The sequence below is a fragment of the Natator depressus genome, chromosome 10 (genome assembly GCF_965152275.1).
Source record: "Natator depressus isolate rNatDep1 chromosome 10, rNatDep2.hap1, whole genome shotgun sequence".
Taxonomy (NCBI): Eukaryota; Metazoa; Chordata; order Testudines; family Cheloniidae; genus Natator; species Natator depressus.
In genome coordinates, this window is record NC_134243.1 from 69062705 (window position 1) to 69078675 (window position 15971).

General features: G+C 42.3%; 1 protein-coding gene across 1 annotated transcript in view; it reads right to left on the reverse strand.

The window, feature by feature from the left end:
• Positions 1–15971, reverse strand: part of ABHD2 (abhydrolase domain containing 2, acylglycerol lipase) — a 58284-nt gene that overhangs the window by 23287 nt on the left and 19026 nt on the right. Inside the window, exons 4-5 of the mRNA XM_074966474.1 lie at positions 3752–3927; positions 1196–1363 (exon numbers count right to left, since the gene is read on the reverse strand). Coding sequence (XP_074822575.1) covers positions 1196–1363; positions 3752–3927 — 344 coding nt within the window. The remainder of the gene's footprint in view (positions 1–1195; positions 1364–3751; positions 3928–15971) is intronic.

A 15971-nucleotide genomic window follows, 5' to 3' on the forward strand; every position in this document is an offset into this window, starting at 1 on the left:
GAAAACCTCAACCTCAATCCATACAGCACTGGTTTGACTGGTTCCCCAGGTGAAAGGTGAGGGAACTGAATTCTCTTAACAGCAGCTCCCAAGTACCTGTTACTCCCCAAAGTTAGTCTAGTTTTTCTATAGCATTTTCCATACTTTATGGCCTTGAAGATCTCTAAAGTTTAATACTGGTAATGAGGTATTACTAGCTCAGCAGGTAAGCAGCAGCCAGGAAGCTCAAGAATATTGCAGTTTATTTCTAATTTAAATAAAACAAAAACCACTCACGGACTAGAAGTCTGCATGCTAAATACCAACCTAAAATGAAATTCGATACAGGGGTTTTAGACAAACTGATAACCCTCCACTCTAGCACTATGTATGGAGCATCTCCATTCACTCCCACCATGCCAAATGTTCGCAATAAAAAGGGTACAAAAGAAAACTGAGGCAAGACAAGGAGCCCATGCCATACGAGCTAGGCCGAGGCAATGAATGTTACTGAATTGCCTGCACGGCATTCCTGGGTAACCAATCTTAGGAGATGCTTCCATTCTTGAGAGATCATGTTACAGATGAGCAACTAAGAATTAAAATAGCTGTACCTGTCTAAGCATGGGTTTGAACTACAATCAGCGATTGTAGCCCAGGATAGCTGGCACTTCAGCACTGGAGAGATGCTGATAAGCCCTGTGTTACCTTAGTGTGAGAAAGCTGAAACGTTTCCCCACACCCAAAATGCAGGCCCATGAAATTCAAGCCAGCATGGTAGTGTCACTTATTCAGCAAGACACAAAATTACCTGAGCTTTCCTTGGCATTCACTTTTCATCCAGGGGCCAGTACCCTATTTCTTCCATCTTTCTTCCCAGGATGGGGATATACCACGCTACCCAAAGGCATCTGACCTTCCTAGGCAGCTCACCATGTTACATGACATTTTCCAAGACCTCTCAAGGAGAATGCCTTCCTAGGATAACCTGCTGTACCTTGAACATGAGATCCTGCACTCTTCTTCTCCCTTCAGCCACCTGCCTTTTAATATCTTTCCAGACCAGTTTAAGCAATTATGGCAGCCACAACTGCTCCTCAGTGTGTACTCTCTCTCCTCAACTAAGAGAAGCCAGGACTAGTTTGCCTAACTTTGGGGACCCTCAGAAACCAATTAACTTCTAGAAGATGAGTTAGAAAAGCTGAGGAGTACTTACCATATGTGAACATGCGTGGAGAAGTGAGCTCAATATTTGGCAGAGCTCCCAGATGATTCAAGACAGCACATCTATAACCATTTTTCTGGGCGTAATCAACAAAGGTACGGATGTACTGCTTCTCACTGTGATTAGCGATTCCAGGGCAGATGACCATTGTGACATCCTCTGCACATTTAATAAATGGGAGAAAGACGACAAAGCTCAGGTACAGGTTGAAGTGACATTTACTCAAGCAGTTTTGAGGAGCATTCTATTTCAAGTCAATGGGAACGCTTTGACATAAGGACAGCTAGAACATGACTTTGCTACCAAGCAAATAAAACTGAAGTTCACCTAGTATGAGGTGGGGTAGCAAAACTGTAAGCGCAAACAAAATACAAACATGCAACTGTTGTTGAAAAGGGAGCTGCACAGAATTTCTTAAGAGACTTCATGAAAGTTTGCATCAGCAGTTCTACAGACAACTCCTAGAGAAGCAGTTCTCAAACTGTGTGTCGGGACCCCAAAGTGGGTCACGACCCCACTTTAATAGGGTCGCCAGTGCTGCCTTAGACTTGTTGGGGCCCTGGGCTGAAACCAAAGCTCGAGCCCCATCACCCAGGGCTGAAGCCAAAGCCCAAGGGCTTCTGCCCTGGACAGCGGGGCTCAGGTTACAGGAAGTACTATTTCCTGCATATGTCAACATGGTGAGACATCCTTTGATTAGAGAAGTCTAGACTAGGCTGGCTTCTACAGCAGAAGTATTTATTCTACGATAACAACTGAACAAAACCTTCTCATCAACCCCAAGATTAAGTGACAAAAGCAATGTCAAACTGCTGGACTAAAGGTCTCTGCTTACTTTGAGGGAACCTACACTTACTAACTAGCTAAAAACCCTACCGTCAAAAAAATCCCCAAAGTGAACTTGGCCAGTCTGACATAGAACTCATGACCAACTATTGTCACCATTCGGCTTCTTTGTTCCATAGCTGGTCCGCTGAAAGATAATTAGGTTAAGGGCTTGATATGCTCTGACATGGACAAGCACATTGTTACATCTCCAGAAAGTCAGCTACTGCATTTTTGTGCTTTGTGTGTGAGCAAACAGTAATTGAGGTCCCAAGACACTGTCATGCAGCGCTAGTTAACAAGAGTGCTTTAGTTCTACATCATGCTCTCTGACAGCCTCTAGTTACTGCAAAGTTTTGTCTGCCATTAATTTCTCTCCAGCTCTACAAATGACCTGGACCAGAATGACAGTGATGGTCACTGTGCAGCATCCCACCACAAAGTGAGGATCCTGTTTGTTTCTGAAGAGAATCCCTTTGAATTGATTAGACAGAATAAACATCCTTTTCTGTGGGCCTAAATAGAGCCACAGGCTGCAAGTGAAGCCAGCTACTAAGAAGTAGAGTTCACATTGTTTCAATGAAATCCAAGTTCAACAGAATCATGCTGGTACCAGTGAGCTGAAAGGTCGAGTTCCTCCTGACAGCATAATGTTTAGTCAAATGAAGATGCTCATGATTTCTGATTCACTAGGGCAGTGGTTGCCTAACCTACAAATATAGTTACCCACTGATCTCTGGAATCACTTTCTTTTGTACCCTATACTTGTTTAAGTTCTCCTCTTTTGGAGATTCAATCTTGGGTCCAGGATGACTTTGGAAAACAGTTTTAAATTAAACTGCTGTATGATCAGATCCTCTCCTTTTAGAGTGCTGTAAATACAGAGATTCCCCTTTGCTCACTCTAGAGATAGCTGGGATCTGTACTGACTTTTTACCTGAACAACGTTATCTGGCTTGTGCAGTCACTAATGATGGTTCTTCAGGCTTGGCCTCTAAATAAGTGTTTCCACTTCATTGTGACTCAACAGTTCCCATAGCAGCAGCTAAAATGTTTTGGCTTGATCTGTGCACTTTAACTGTTTGGGATCTTTAGAAAAGGTTGACCCACAGCCAGGAAAGCCAACCCCCTTGACCCTTTGGGCAACTCCAAGCATACGTCATAGTATGGAGTTATTGCTAACTTATCCCATTTTATTTTCTGAAACTTCTTGTTATAGATACATATATATTAAAAAAGAAAGAGAGAGAGAGAGAGAGAGAGAGAGCGCGCGCGCGCACCCAAATTTAATTCCCTCCTATCCACATTAGGATGTAAGGCTCTACAATGCAAGCTGTCAGTTTTAGAGTCATTAAATCTTGGGAATATAGAACACATCCTTTACTGCTCTAAGTGCAAGTCTGACAGTAATTTATGCATGGCCACCTCCCAAATTTAAACCACAGGCCATGAAGCATTGTTTTCACAAATATCTGTAACTGACATTTTACGGCCCCTGCTCTGAAGTTCAATATATAGCTACAGAGCAGTGCGGATTTTGTAAGCAATAGCCAATTTGGGGGGCTATGAGTCCTCATCTCCCCCACCCATTGAGTCAAAGTTAGCCCCCAATATTTCCAGGAAAGCAATGTAATTTTTCCGAGTGTACTTCAACAAATATTTAGACAAGTCACTAATCAGACAGACTAAAACCCTGCATTCCAAAGTGGTTGTTTGACTAACCTCTAATGCAGTGTTCAGCCAGGGGCTCAAAGAGGTCAAAGGTTGCTGTTGCTCCATCTGACATTGTGAGGTACTTGCGAAGTCCGTAAGGATGTGGTGATCTCACTCTCCCCATCTTCCCATAGAGAGCAGTCTGGATATGTCCACTCTTCCCCCAGATCATGGGTGGAATGTACCTGTGAGGAGAGAAGGTAAATTCAGTTTTGTAGTCTTGAGCTTTTAAGAGTCAATTTACAATCCTCTGACACACCAGAGACATTACCTCCATTACTTCCGCGGTTAGTAAAGCAAGGTTTGAATATATTTGCTACAATGATTGGCAGTGCTGTAATGAGCAGCTTTGTCAGCTCAGAGACAAAAGAAAAGGAAACGTTCTCTATACTGAAGTCTAGTTTGCACGGACAGCAGAAAGGTCAGGATCCAGAAGCTCCAGCACATGAAGGTTTTAGTGAGAGAAGTAGTGTACAAATGCTCTTTCAGAAACCAATCAGACCCTTGTGGTCTACTGGTGCCATAAAAATGGGGAAGGCCACCTTTCAGTGTAGATCAGGTTTTAAGTGGTACAAGTTGCTTAAACAGACTTTAAATTAGTCAACAGGCATGAAGTCAGTTAGAAATTTGGACCCATACAGACACTCACTGAGCATGAGCACAAGGCCACATAGCAAGTCAGCGCCAAGCCAGTTTTAGGACTCTGGGGTATGGCTCTCAGTCCCATGCCAGGTCCATTAGTATACCACATGCCTTTCTGGCAGGAAGTGGTGGCTCAGTGCTTGTACAGAACTCTGAAGAGCACAGTGCTAGATTAGTGGCAGGAATGCTACTGGGCCACTCTGCCTCTCCTGTCACTAGATAGGACTGAAAGGGGTGGGCGGGAACACACACACACCCCAAAAACGAAACGCCCAAAAACCCAGCACAACCCAACTTCATTGCAGGGAGCTAAATAAAACATTTCCTGCCAAAAGAGGGAAGCACATCTGTACTAAGCTTATCAGGAGCGTGCTAGGGCTGGATGCCAGGGCAGATGGCCTTTTCTCTCTGATTTACTGTTCCTCGAGAACCCAAGAGGAAAATGTGGAGGTTTGGGGGAGGGGCAGGAAGGGAATGGTTTTATCCCTTTTGCTCACACATTAACACAGCTGGCAAGAATTCAGAGTTAATGAGAGGCATAAAGCTGCACGGGCATGAAAGGTCAGACACCTCACTACTACGCAAGGGGGACAGAGGCTCAGCGCATGTCTCAAAGGGATACAAACACAAATCATCCCTTAACATGAAATGCATGAATATGATTCATTAACTAGAAGGGGAAAAAATAGTCCCAGGGGACATAGGTCAGCACACATCCCAGTTAGGAGCCACATTCCTAAACCAAGTTTAAAGAACAGCTGACAGTCTCCTGGGAATCCAGCTCTGTGATGTTTTCAGGAACTTTTGACATTTGCTTCCTCTTTTATTGCTCCAGACCATATGAAGCGAAGTTCCTGTTTTCTTGAGCAGAGGGTGGAGGCTTTGCCAAAAGCAACAGAAGAGCTTGGATTCCTCCATTCAACTTTGCTACGTATGCAGTAGGTAATAACTCATTAAAATGAGAATTAAAGCCTTTTATACCAATGCGCTCCTTCACAGCTGTGCCCCATCCTTTCCCCCTCCCCTTTCACACCACAGTCCCTTCTGCACTTCAACACTGAGTGCCCCCCCCCCAAAACTAAGTTTTTTGTAATTGATAAAATATAAACTGGATACATAAGGAAGACAGAGATGTTCCTATAACCCTGACTGCCTTGCTTGTAGCATCTTTAGATTGCCAGATCTAGTCTTCCTATGTCTGTACAGCCCATAGCTCACTAGGGGCACTACTGCAATAAAGTTATTACTACAAGAAGATTTTGTGGACTCACTGAACATATAGATTAGACTCCCCTAACATGATTCTTTGGTGCCAAGACTTACGTTATTGCAGGCGCAGGGATTTTACATACACGTAAAAAAAAAAAACTTAATACAACCGTAACTAGAGAATTATTACTAATGCTTCAATATTAAAAACAAACAAAAGAATTAGTTACATTCAGTTAAGATTGCCAAGTGCAATGCAACAGACATACTATCAAAAATATAATTCTTACAACTCCAAACATAGAAGGGGGTTGAACTCACAAGCTAAGACTAGACAATTCCAACACTGATCTTCACATTCAGTTTCATGCAGACTATTAAAGGAAGTCAGCTTTATCTCCTATTTAGTTACTACCTTACTAACAAAGAGACAGCACTGAAAGTACAAGTGGTTTCCTTGAGCAGTCTGGCTGTATTTTTATTCTGTTCTGACATATGATTAACTACCAAAAATCATATCAGGTTCTGTTCTGAAGTATGATTTTTGGCAGATAACCAGATCAGGCTGGCATTCTGAAGACCCTTGTGAACAGCTTGAAAGCATGCATGTGGGAGCGCAGCTTCTAAGCCAATGCTGCTGCCACCTGCAGGGCTTTCCCACAAAGGCAAGAGGAGCTGCTCTGGAGAAGTCATACAGAATAGGAGAATCAGCCAGAAGGGGGGGGGGGGGGGGGAAAGAGAGGAGGAGAGAGAGAGAGAGGGAGGGAGAGTGAGTGAGTGGCTGGCCACGGGAGAGAAGGGGAAAAGCTGGAAAAGAAGCTTCTCCTCCATCATGTGGGGAGGAGTGAAAACTAGTAAGGAATAGCCCTGATTCTCTCTGCCCCCAACACCCTCCTCCCACCACCAAAAACCAGTCAAACTGATACCTTTGCTTACACAGACTGGAGCACTTGGACTCTCCTCCACTCACTCTAATCCTACGTGAATGGAACTAATTGCTCATGTGTATATGAGCAGCAAGCATCAGGACATGCACAACTAACTCTATCCCTACAAGTATTGATTAGAAATATAACAACTATTTTTAAATAGAAACATATGATTAGTGTTCACACATCTTCCTATTAATAGTACTGGATTGCAGAATAGTCTACAAGTGAGTCAGTTTAAAGGTCTCAAGCTTGAGGAACTCGCTAGAAGGCTCTGAAAAGCCTGATCTCAAATTATTTTTAGTTGAGACTAGGGTCATATTCAAATGCAAGACTAGTAGATTTACTCTAAAAGCTACTGCTCTAATTTTGGGAAGAAAATGTATTACTCAGACATACAGATTTAATCCCTACTTTAAATGCAGATCTCAGCAGAACCTTAGCTCATATGGTCTATAGTCCCTCCATGGTACAGTGCCAGAAACATACAGAACATTTTAGTTTCTCACAAAATATATCCCTCCAATTTGTTGGGAGGGGGAGCAGCTCACATCTGTGCGACTGATAATACAGCTTAGCTCCCAGTAGCTGCAGTATGTAATCACTGCAATCGCACCCATTCACATTGTCCACGGGACAGGAGTATGAAGAGGGGAAAAGAGTATTTGAAGAAAGGGCTGATCAGGTGGAGTTCATATCCCTCTCCACTGGAGAGCAGACCATCAGAGCTGATTTTATTCATTAAAAAATGAGATTACAGCTACTCTGAAAGTTTCTACAGGCCACAGTAATTCTGAAGCCCTATAAATTGTGGGAATATCTCTTCCACTTTATGATGTTGTAGAGAGTCCCCAAACCAACACAATAAAAAGCCTCATCTTCCTTGGGAAATGCCACCTCCTTTACAAATGTGGCAAGAAAGCTCTGCTTGAGCAGCACCTTAGAAGTACCCAAGGAAGAGAGAGACTGCTCCAACTCTCTCAACCATTAACTCTTTGAGACCAGCCTCCTGAGATGATCTGAAGGCACACAATATTCCTCCTACTCCTTATTGATCTAAACATTTTTCCAAACTATGTGTAAAAGCAGCACTGGAAATTAAATACAGCTATTTTAGTATTGCACATATACATCTACCCCCAAATGCTTTCGAGAGCTACACAGGCAATAGCAGAGACTTTGAAGGTAGAGGACAGACTGAGGGGGACCTGGAGTCTGTTTCCAAATATACATTCAAAAGTCCAGAAGTTAACCCCTTTTTAATCATGCAGGAGGACATAATCAATACATGGCCACTCTTCTTCATGCTGCTTTAACATCAGGGTGTGGTAATTTATGCTGCTGACTTTGTGCCAAGAGATAGAGGGCCAATACTGGAACTCTGTTTGTGACTGATGTCAGAGTCAAACACGCAAACTCTAACCTAAAGCAGGAAACATCGAACTCTCCTCCAGGGCAGTCTTAGATATAAACAAGGACCTTGCACAGCTGCTCAGTGACAATGGGATGTCACAGTCTCTCTCTCAAGAGCTCAGATCCAGTTTGACATGTTTTGCGGTTCTCCTATGCTTACTGCCCTCACTTCATCCCCTCAGCACAGTGTTGGAAGATACATTTGAAGAACCCCAAAACAAAAAAGGAAGGCATTATACTGAGACACATTGTTCCTGCAAGTGTTAATTCCAAGAAGGCATAAAAATAGATTCCAACTAAAAAAAAACGGTAGTTCTACCAAAAGCAAAACAAAGGACAGAAGCCTCAACTGCTTTGTTTACAAAAGAACTGTTACCTTGTACCACACAAATGATCCCTTAGGGTATTTTTGAGATTCTATCATCCAATTAGGAAGCTTTTAAGAGAAGCTATAAGACTACTAATTGCATATATTTTTTATCAGTCAGACATCTCTATACTAGGAGAGGTGCACTGGCTCTGGGTGACTGCCAGCAGCAGTGTACAGTATGCCAGCTACTCCAAGATTCTTCAGCAACTATGCACGTAAGAGCAGATTGAGACTTAAGTCTAGGACCATAGGTGGGGACAGAATCTGGGTAATGGGAACATGCTGGCCAAGAAAGATGGAACTAAACAAAAATGTGTTTGAGTTTTATTGTACAGTCCCATTTTATAATGCCAGATTACTTGCTAAAACAAGAATGTGAAACTGCATTACTGAGATGGTAGTACACAAGCTGTATGCAATTCCATGGGCAGGGTATAGGCAGAGAGATGGATGAAAACCCTAAAAGTTATATTATGCAAGGCACAACCCATCGCTGGAGATATGGCTGATGAGACATGAGGACCAGTTCTTCCGGCACTGAAAAAGCTGACTATTTTCTCAAAATCATGATATTCTGCTTTTGTAAAAAGATCTCAAACTCTGGTATCTATACTCCACATTAGGAGGTACTTTATTTGGTATTTTTACTCATTTTCTGAGGTTGTAGTACTTATTTTGAGTTAGATATTTAAGCACTGAAGAACAGGGGCCTGGATGAAAGAATCCAAAACCTTGGACTGGCACCAATTAGCAGCTATAGCCCAAGCCACTGGGATTTCACAGGATAAGGCCCCATACTATTATCAAAAGGGACAGGGACATTTGGGAGAGAAGTTGTTACACTTCTATTCCAAGCAGGGGCAGAAAGTTGCTGCTGCCAGGAAAAGGAACTGGGTTCTCAATGGAACTACTTCCCACATCTTCATCAGCATTTTGTTCCCTTACAAATCTTGGCTTTCCACACTCCCACACCCAGTAATACTGTTGGAAACCAGGCTCTTTAGTCTAGCAGAGGCATGTGTTCAAAGACCTACATACTCCCATTTTCTCACAGCCCCACCCCAACGTTTACTTGGTTGTAACCGCTGATTGTAGAGGCCCAAGATTTTCTGGGACAACATTTTATCCAGATAAGTTTTAATAGAAAGAGCAAAAATATAGCCATATGCTTGCTGGGCCTAACACTACTTACATTAAAGATTATTTTCAAGAGTTTAGGTACCAAGGACATAGCCTTAGAGTTGAGAAGTAAGTGGCTTGTTTAACTTTAATATGGTTCATATGTTACCTGTGAGAACTGGCATGTGCTTGTGGAACTAAACAAAGATATTGAGCTCCTGAAGAGACTAATGCACATCCTACTTCATGAGCATCTGACCCCTGGCTTTTTCTATGGCACTAAGAACAGTTTCCTAATAGAGCGATTCCAAGTCATCCTGCATTCTTGTCTGCAAGAGGAAATCCTTCTGCTTTACTCCTACCTGCCTCCCCATCAAAACTTGGGACGAATAAGGTCAGCATTAAGCAGCAAGCCACTCTACAATGGGATTGTGTGTGTATGGGGGTGGGGGGGAGAGAAATCAAACAGCTAAGGCCTCTGGAGTAGTTTGTTGTTGTTTGGAAGAAAAAAAATGTTCCCTTGGCAACTATAGTTGCAGCGTCCAGTTGCTGATAATCTGTTCAGTGCTGCCTTCTTAATTAGAAATCTAAGACAGCAGCAAGCTCCATTTTCACTTCTCCCCTTGTTTACATGGAGCCCAGTTTACAGTTACTATCACATATCCAGTCATTCGGATGTAACAGCTTCGGTGACCCTGTAGTGCCACAGCACAATATCCTGCCTGGAGGGGGTGCGCCAGGACACCATTCTAGGTGCCCATCAGTGTCTGTGGAGCTTAAGATTTCAAATTTTATTTTAGGTTCACAGTCCATTCCTTCTCCCCACCTATGCTTTGCTTCCAGCCTCTGATCCTGTCACCCTAGATCATTGCTGTCAATTTGGAACTATTCCTCTGAGGATTGATACTGCTGCCTTCAGATTAGAAATTATTATGTAAACACGGATCGTAAGAGGGGTGACTCCAGAATGGCACTTTGTTTCACAGCTCCAGTTGAGTTTTACACTTCAACCTGCACAGCCACAAACCCTGAGGTAGTTTACACCGGCACACACTGAATGTGCATGTTTAGCAATCTTATGCTTCAACAGAAAGGATTAAATAAAAGGATGCAGCACAGGGATCCCAGAGATTGTGCATGTATGTTCATAGGCTGCCTATGTGCTCCCTACGTCTCCATTTGAAATTCATGCCCACTTCATTCAGAACATTTGAGGTTCTGCAAAATCCTATTCTTGCACCACGGAGTCCGGGAAGCAGAACTTGCTCTCTGCACGGTGATTTATTCTTTCTATTTCACTCAAGCTCTCAGAGGCGAGCAAGCAGAGAGCCTTTTTAGGCATGTTACCTTAATGTAGCATGCAAAATGCTCAGCTTTTCAGAAGACCCATTAAGTGACTGAGCAGAGTTGAATTTAGAAATATAACGCTGCATTGCTCAGGGCAAGGACATCTTAGCATTAGTCATCTGTTTACACTTCTGTTGTTAGAAGTTATAAGCAGTCACTAGCCTTGAATGACCAGGCTACCCAGAATAGTACTTTGATGCCAAGATTAGGTTCCTTCTGCTGGAAATGCAGAGAGCTAGCCTAGGAACACATGAGGAGCTATCTGCAGTTTAAATAACTTGCTTTGGACTCCTTTACAGTCCAAACAGCCACTATATCAAGGTAACATTACGAGAATAGGTAAAAACGCAATCGTACCCAGCCTTCATTTTAATCATCTCCTACCAAAGCCTCAGCACTTTACTCAATGGATTTTCCCACTTACTCAGATAGCCTTGTCAAAAGAGACTGGGGGGGGGAGTGGGGGGTGGCGGGAAGGTCTTAAGATTCTGTAAATATCCAAGCCCCAGCAGGACCAAGGAGATTCTGATCAAAATGAGCAGCTCAGTAGAAGTTTATTTTAAAAAATGCATGGAATTTAATCGACTTAAACCAGATTTAATATCTCAGCTGTAACTAGACTAAATAAATTAATTAAAGCAGCTAAAAAAACAGTTTCACACACCAGAAGCCAACAAGGAGAGAGATTTACAAACACAAAAAAGTCAATCTTCTGAGATAGCAAATTGGCAAGCTTGTAACCAAATATAAATAAAAATGCCTATGGGGGGAAAAAAAGACACTTCTAGAGATATTTCACAACACCTGGGTTCCTTGATTAAGGGTAGCTGCAAACTTATGCTAGTTCCATCACAATCCTCTTCCCATTATTCACCTCTAACCTGCTGTAATTAAAACTGCTCTTTGCAGCTTGGTCACTCCAAAGAGGTCAGAGCAGTTGCCAGCCATCAGGGTCTGCAACAAATTCAATAAAGCTAGTAACTGATGGGCAAGTTCTGTGCTCAAAAACAAGCTAACATCCTGGCACAAGCAGGAGTGAAAGATCTTCTCAGATACTGGGCGTCCAGGCTGCTGAGCAACTGTTTACTGGTTTTCAAAACATCCTGAGGGACATTAGTGCTGAATTTGTAGTTACTGGTGCATTTTTACTCCACTGTCAGGGGACTATGTGCACAAAGTCCCCCTCACAAAATCAAAGCCACGGAAGCTGGTGGCCAAGAAAAGAGGAAATGCCTAAGGAGGCTAGTACCATCTTGGAGAAAGTGAAGAGACCCTAAAGGTTTAGCTTCCTCTTGATATGAAAGAAGACGAATTCTATAATCTGGGTATAGAAACAAAGATCTAACATTAGGTAACATCTCTCAAAATCCAGAAGTTGGATGCTTCAGTGGAAAAGGAGAAAAATCCTCTTACAGTGAAACAAGGGCAAAAAAACCTGGATTTAATTTCAAAAGATTATAAATTTATCCATAAAAACAGGGACAGCGATACTTCGTATTCTTCATCCCCAGATCTCAAAGTGCTTTACAAAAAAAGGCATGTAAAAGAGCTACGAACTACTGTAAATTATGTTGCCTCATGTCACAGGCTGGAATAACTGGAAAATCAATCCAGAGCCTCCAACCAGTATGCAGTAAGGTTACAACAGGGTGCAAGAGACAAACTATTTTTTTTGTCCTAGTCAGAGAAATTGTGGGGTAAATTATTTATATATATTATAGATTAACCTAACTAGTGAGTGGAATGTAGCTAAAGACAGAAATGCATTGAGGGAAAGCAACTTGTTTTTCCTCTTTCTTGGTGTGATTAACTAGGGGTCAAATCTTTAAATGAACCCTAGCAAAGCTGGAGCATCTTTATGCAGGGGTGTTGGTTGGGTTGTTTTTTTTTTTAAATCTCCTAAGCTACCAGCTATGAAGATAAGAAATATCTTTACATTGATAAATAGGGTAGGAATTTCTTCCTTTTGGAAATCCCTTCTAACTCTTTAGTAGTATGTTATTACAATAACCACAAATTCTTACCTACTGAAGTTTTCAAGTTAAGCCAATTATGGACTTACACTATAGACCAAACAGACAGGGTCTTAATTTGAATGGCAAGCTCTGTGGAGCAGGAGCTGTTTTACCAACTTGGTACAGAGCAGAGTCCCACACATTCTGACTGAGGCCTTGAGTGCTACTGCAACACAAACATGCCAACCGCGGCCACCAAATACGGTCTGCTCTGTGGAACAAATGTTTACAAATGGTAACATATCAGAGCTATAAGAATCCAGTCAAAAGTTCACTTGGCTCTCCATTTTTTAGACAGGCCTTCATTAAAACAGCTGAAGGCTTATTGTGAAGAATTATGCTGTCTGCTTCTCTTAATGGGTTTTTTTTAAAAAAAAAATCCTTGGGAACCAATCACGACAGTACTGTGGTGAAAGTCTATGTAGGACTGCCAAGGACAGTCCTGTGGGTACACATCTTTATTTATAGAATTGGTGTGACCTTCAGCTTTTACTGTTAGTAACACAGGACAAATGATAAAGAAGTGTCCATGCTATGCACTGTGGTTTATCACCACTGCTGCAGGAGGATACGTTGACAGTGACAGCTAGCCAAGAATTATGTTCCTAAAGTGCCAGCATCCCCACCCTCTGCAAGAGACAGAAATAGCCTACCCGATTTCAGCTATATTCTGTACAACACTGTAAGAAATAGTAAGTCATCACAGGAAATATTTGCAAACTCAACCCAGCTGGACAGAAACACCTTTAATAGTACAGCATGAGTATCGAGTACAGGAAAAAGACAGCCAGAGTTTTGTTTAATATGGAGGATCAGGTAGTTGTTGAAGGACAGTATTCTGTACAGCAAAGAGCTACAACAGAAAGCTGCTCCCACAAAACCTCAACATGCAACCAAAACAGAAGGGCACGTGCCCAGGCAGATGCTTTTAAAGCCCATTAGAACTGAGCAGCACATGAAGGAAATAGGTCCTGCATGGCGCGATGCAGAGAAACATGGGCTAGAGATCAGACCTACATAGTTTTGTTAGATTCCTTGCCTTCCCTCTAGAGCAGGCAAAATGGGTACACTTGCAGAGAGGCTTGTTAGACACGACCCATTAGAATTCATTCAGGAGTCCATACTAGTGGGCCCATCATGATAAGTCCTACCTGGTAGGAGACCCAGTTTTAATACTGTAGCTCCCTCCAACACAGTTAACATGATATGTGGTGTTCCAGTGGGAACAAGAACTAAGACTTCCCAAACAGTACTACAGAGTCCAAGGAGATGACAAAGGCGCCTTTTAGCTTCTCCATAATGCAGCTCCAGTATAAACCAAAGGAAAAGAAATACCCTGAAAGCAGCTTCTCATTCTCCAGCCTAAACAAACTTCTGCAGGGTAGGGTAGCACGTCTCTCCGCTGTATCAATGAGTGTTGGCAATCTTGTGTACTGATCAAGAATACTGTAGCATTTCAATAGGCTGTTTACAGTTTTATTTCTCCTTTTGTAAGGAAGGATAGAGATACTAGAACTAAAGAAGTCTATGCTGGCACCCACACAGTTTCTGAAACCTCCGAGCCAATACTCAAACTTTCACTTATGACTACTGGAGTAAGACCGGAGCAGCCAAATTTGAATCCAAGTCCAAAAGGTACTAAGTGTCGAACTAATGAGTTCAGGGTGGTTTACCACAGACCCTTGTTCTGGCTCATCTGAAATGACCTCCCTGTTATGATCAAGTCTGCTACAGATTACTAATACCCTGACCAATGACAGACATCCAAGGCAGCACATTATAACTTCTTCCAGTAGATGCCCTATAAATATCCTTTATGAAACTTTACACCACCCACAGACACTAATGTAGTTCAATAACTGAACACTACAAATCAAAGCTGACAAGAAAGCAAGTCTGGGATTGATGGTTACCTACTATAATAACTGATTTATATGCCCTGTCACTGATAGATACATGGTATTAAACTGATAACTAGCCTGAACTGGATGAGTGCATGCACATCCTGTTATATAAACACCATTAGGATTTGTGAGCCTATTTTCAGCACCATACGCTTTGTGTTTGTGTAATGGAAACCCAACCCCATATCTCAGTGACTGAGGCAGTAAACAGTCCCTCTGGGAGAGCCAGAGGAAAATATTTGTTAGAAACGGACATGATTTGGTATTAATAGAACCAATACCAACAAATCAGTTTCCAGATTAAGTTTTGGTGGCTTCTTTCTGCTGATACAAACTAACACGGCTACCACTCTGAAACCTGTGGACTGAAGATTAGTTTTCAGAGTATGCTACTTTTCAGGTGTTCTGCAATCTACTTTTCTAAAGCAGCTCAAACAAAGCACACAAAACTATTTTATTGTTATTTGGAAGTGTCAGTGTTCAGACTCTCATGCATTTAAAAGTGGACATTCAGCAACAGAAAAGCTTATATCTATAGAGATACTTTGTACTTCGTGTGCTGTACATTTCAGTTGAGGAGCATAGTGCTTTACAAACACTAACCCTTACATTACTTGGAGGTGTTACTATACGCATTTACAGACGAGTAAGGAAGCAACAGAGTTAAGTGCTCTGCTCCAGGTTACAGCAAGTCTGCTACAGGGTCAAGACTAGAACCCAGCCGTCCTGTCTGCCAACTCCCATGCTGTAGCTAAGAGGCTACACTTCCCATTCTTTCAGGGTGGGGCTGGAGGGAGAAGTGGTCCAAGTTTAGGATTTTTGGGCTTTCTCCCACAAAGACTGATCTTGGAAACTTTATAGTCATTACCACTTTGAGAATTCTTTCCCAGGTGTCTGGCTGGTGGGTCTTGCCCAAATGCTCAGGGTCTAACTGACTGCCATATTTGGGGTCAGGAAGGAATTTTCCCTTGGGTCAAATTGACAGAGACCCGGGGAAGAGAAAAGTTTGCCTTCCTCTATAGCATGGCACACAGGTCACTTGCAGATTTAAACTCGTGTAAATGGTGGATTCTCTGTAACTTGAAGTCTTTAAATCATCATTTGAGGACTTCAGTAACTCAGCCAGAAGTTAGGTGTCTATTACAGGAGTGGGTATGTGAGGTTCAGTAACCACCAATGTGCAGGAGGTCAGACTAGATGATCATGATGGTTCCTTCTGACCTTAAAGTCTATAAGCTTGCTTCCTATTCACTACCTAGGTAGAGGAGAAGCTTAAAGATT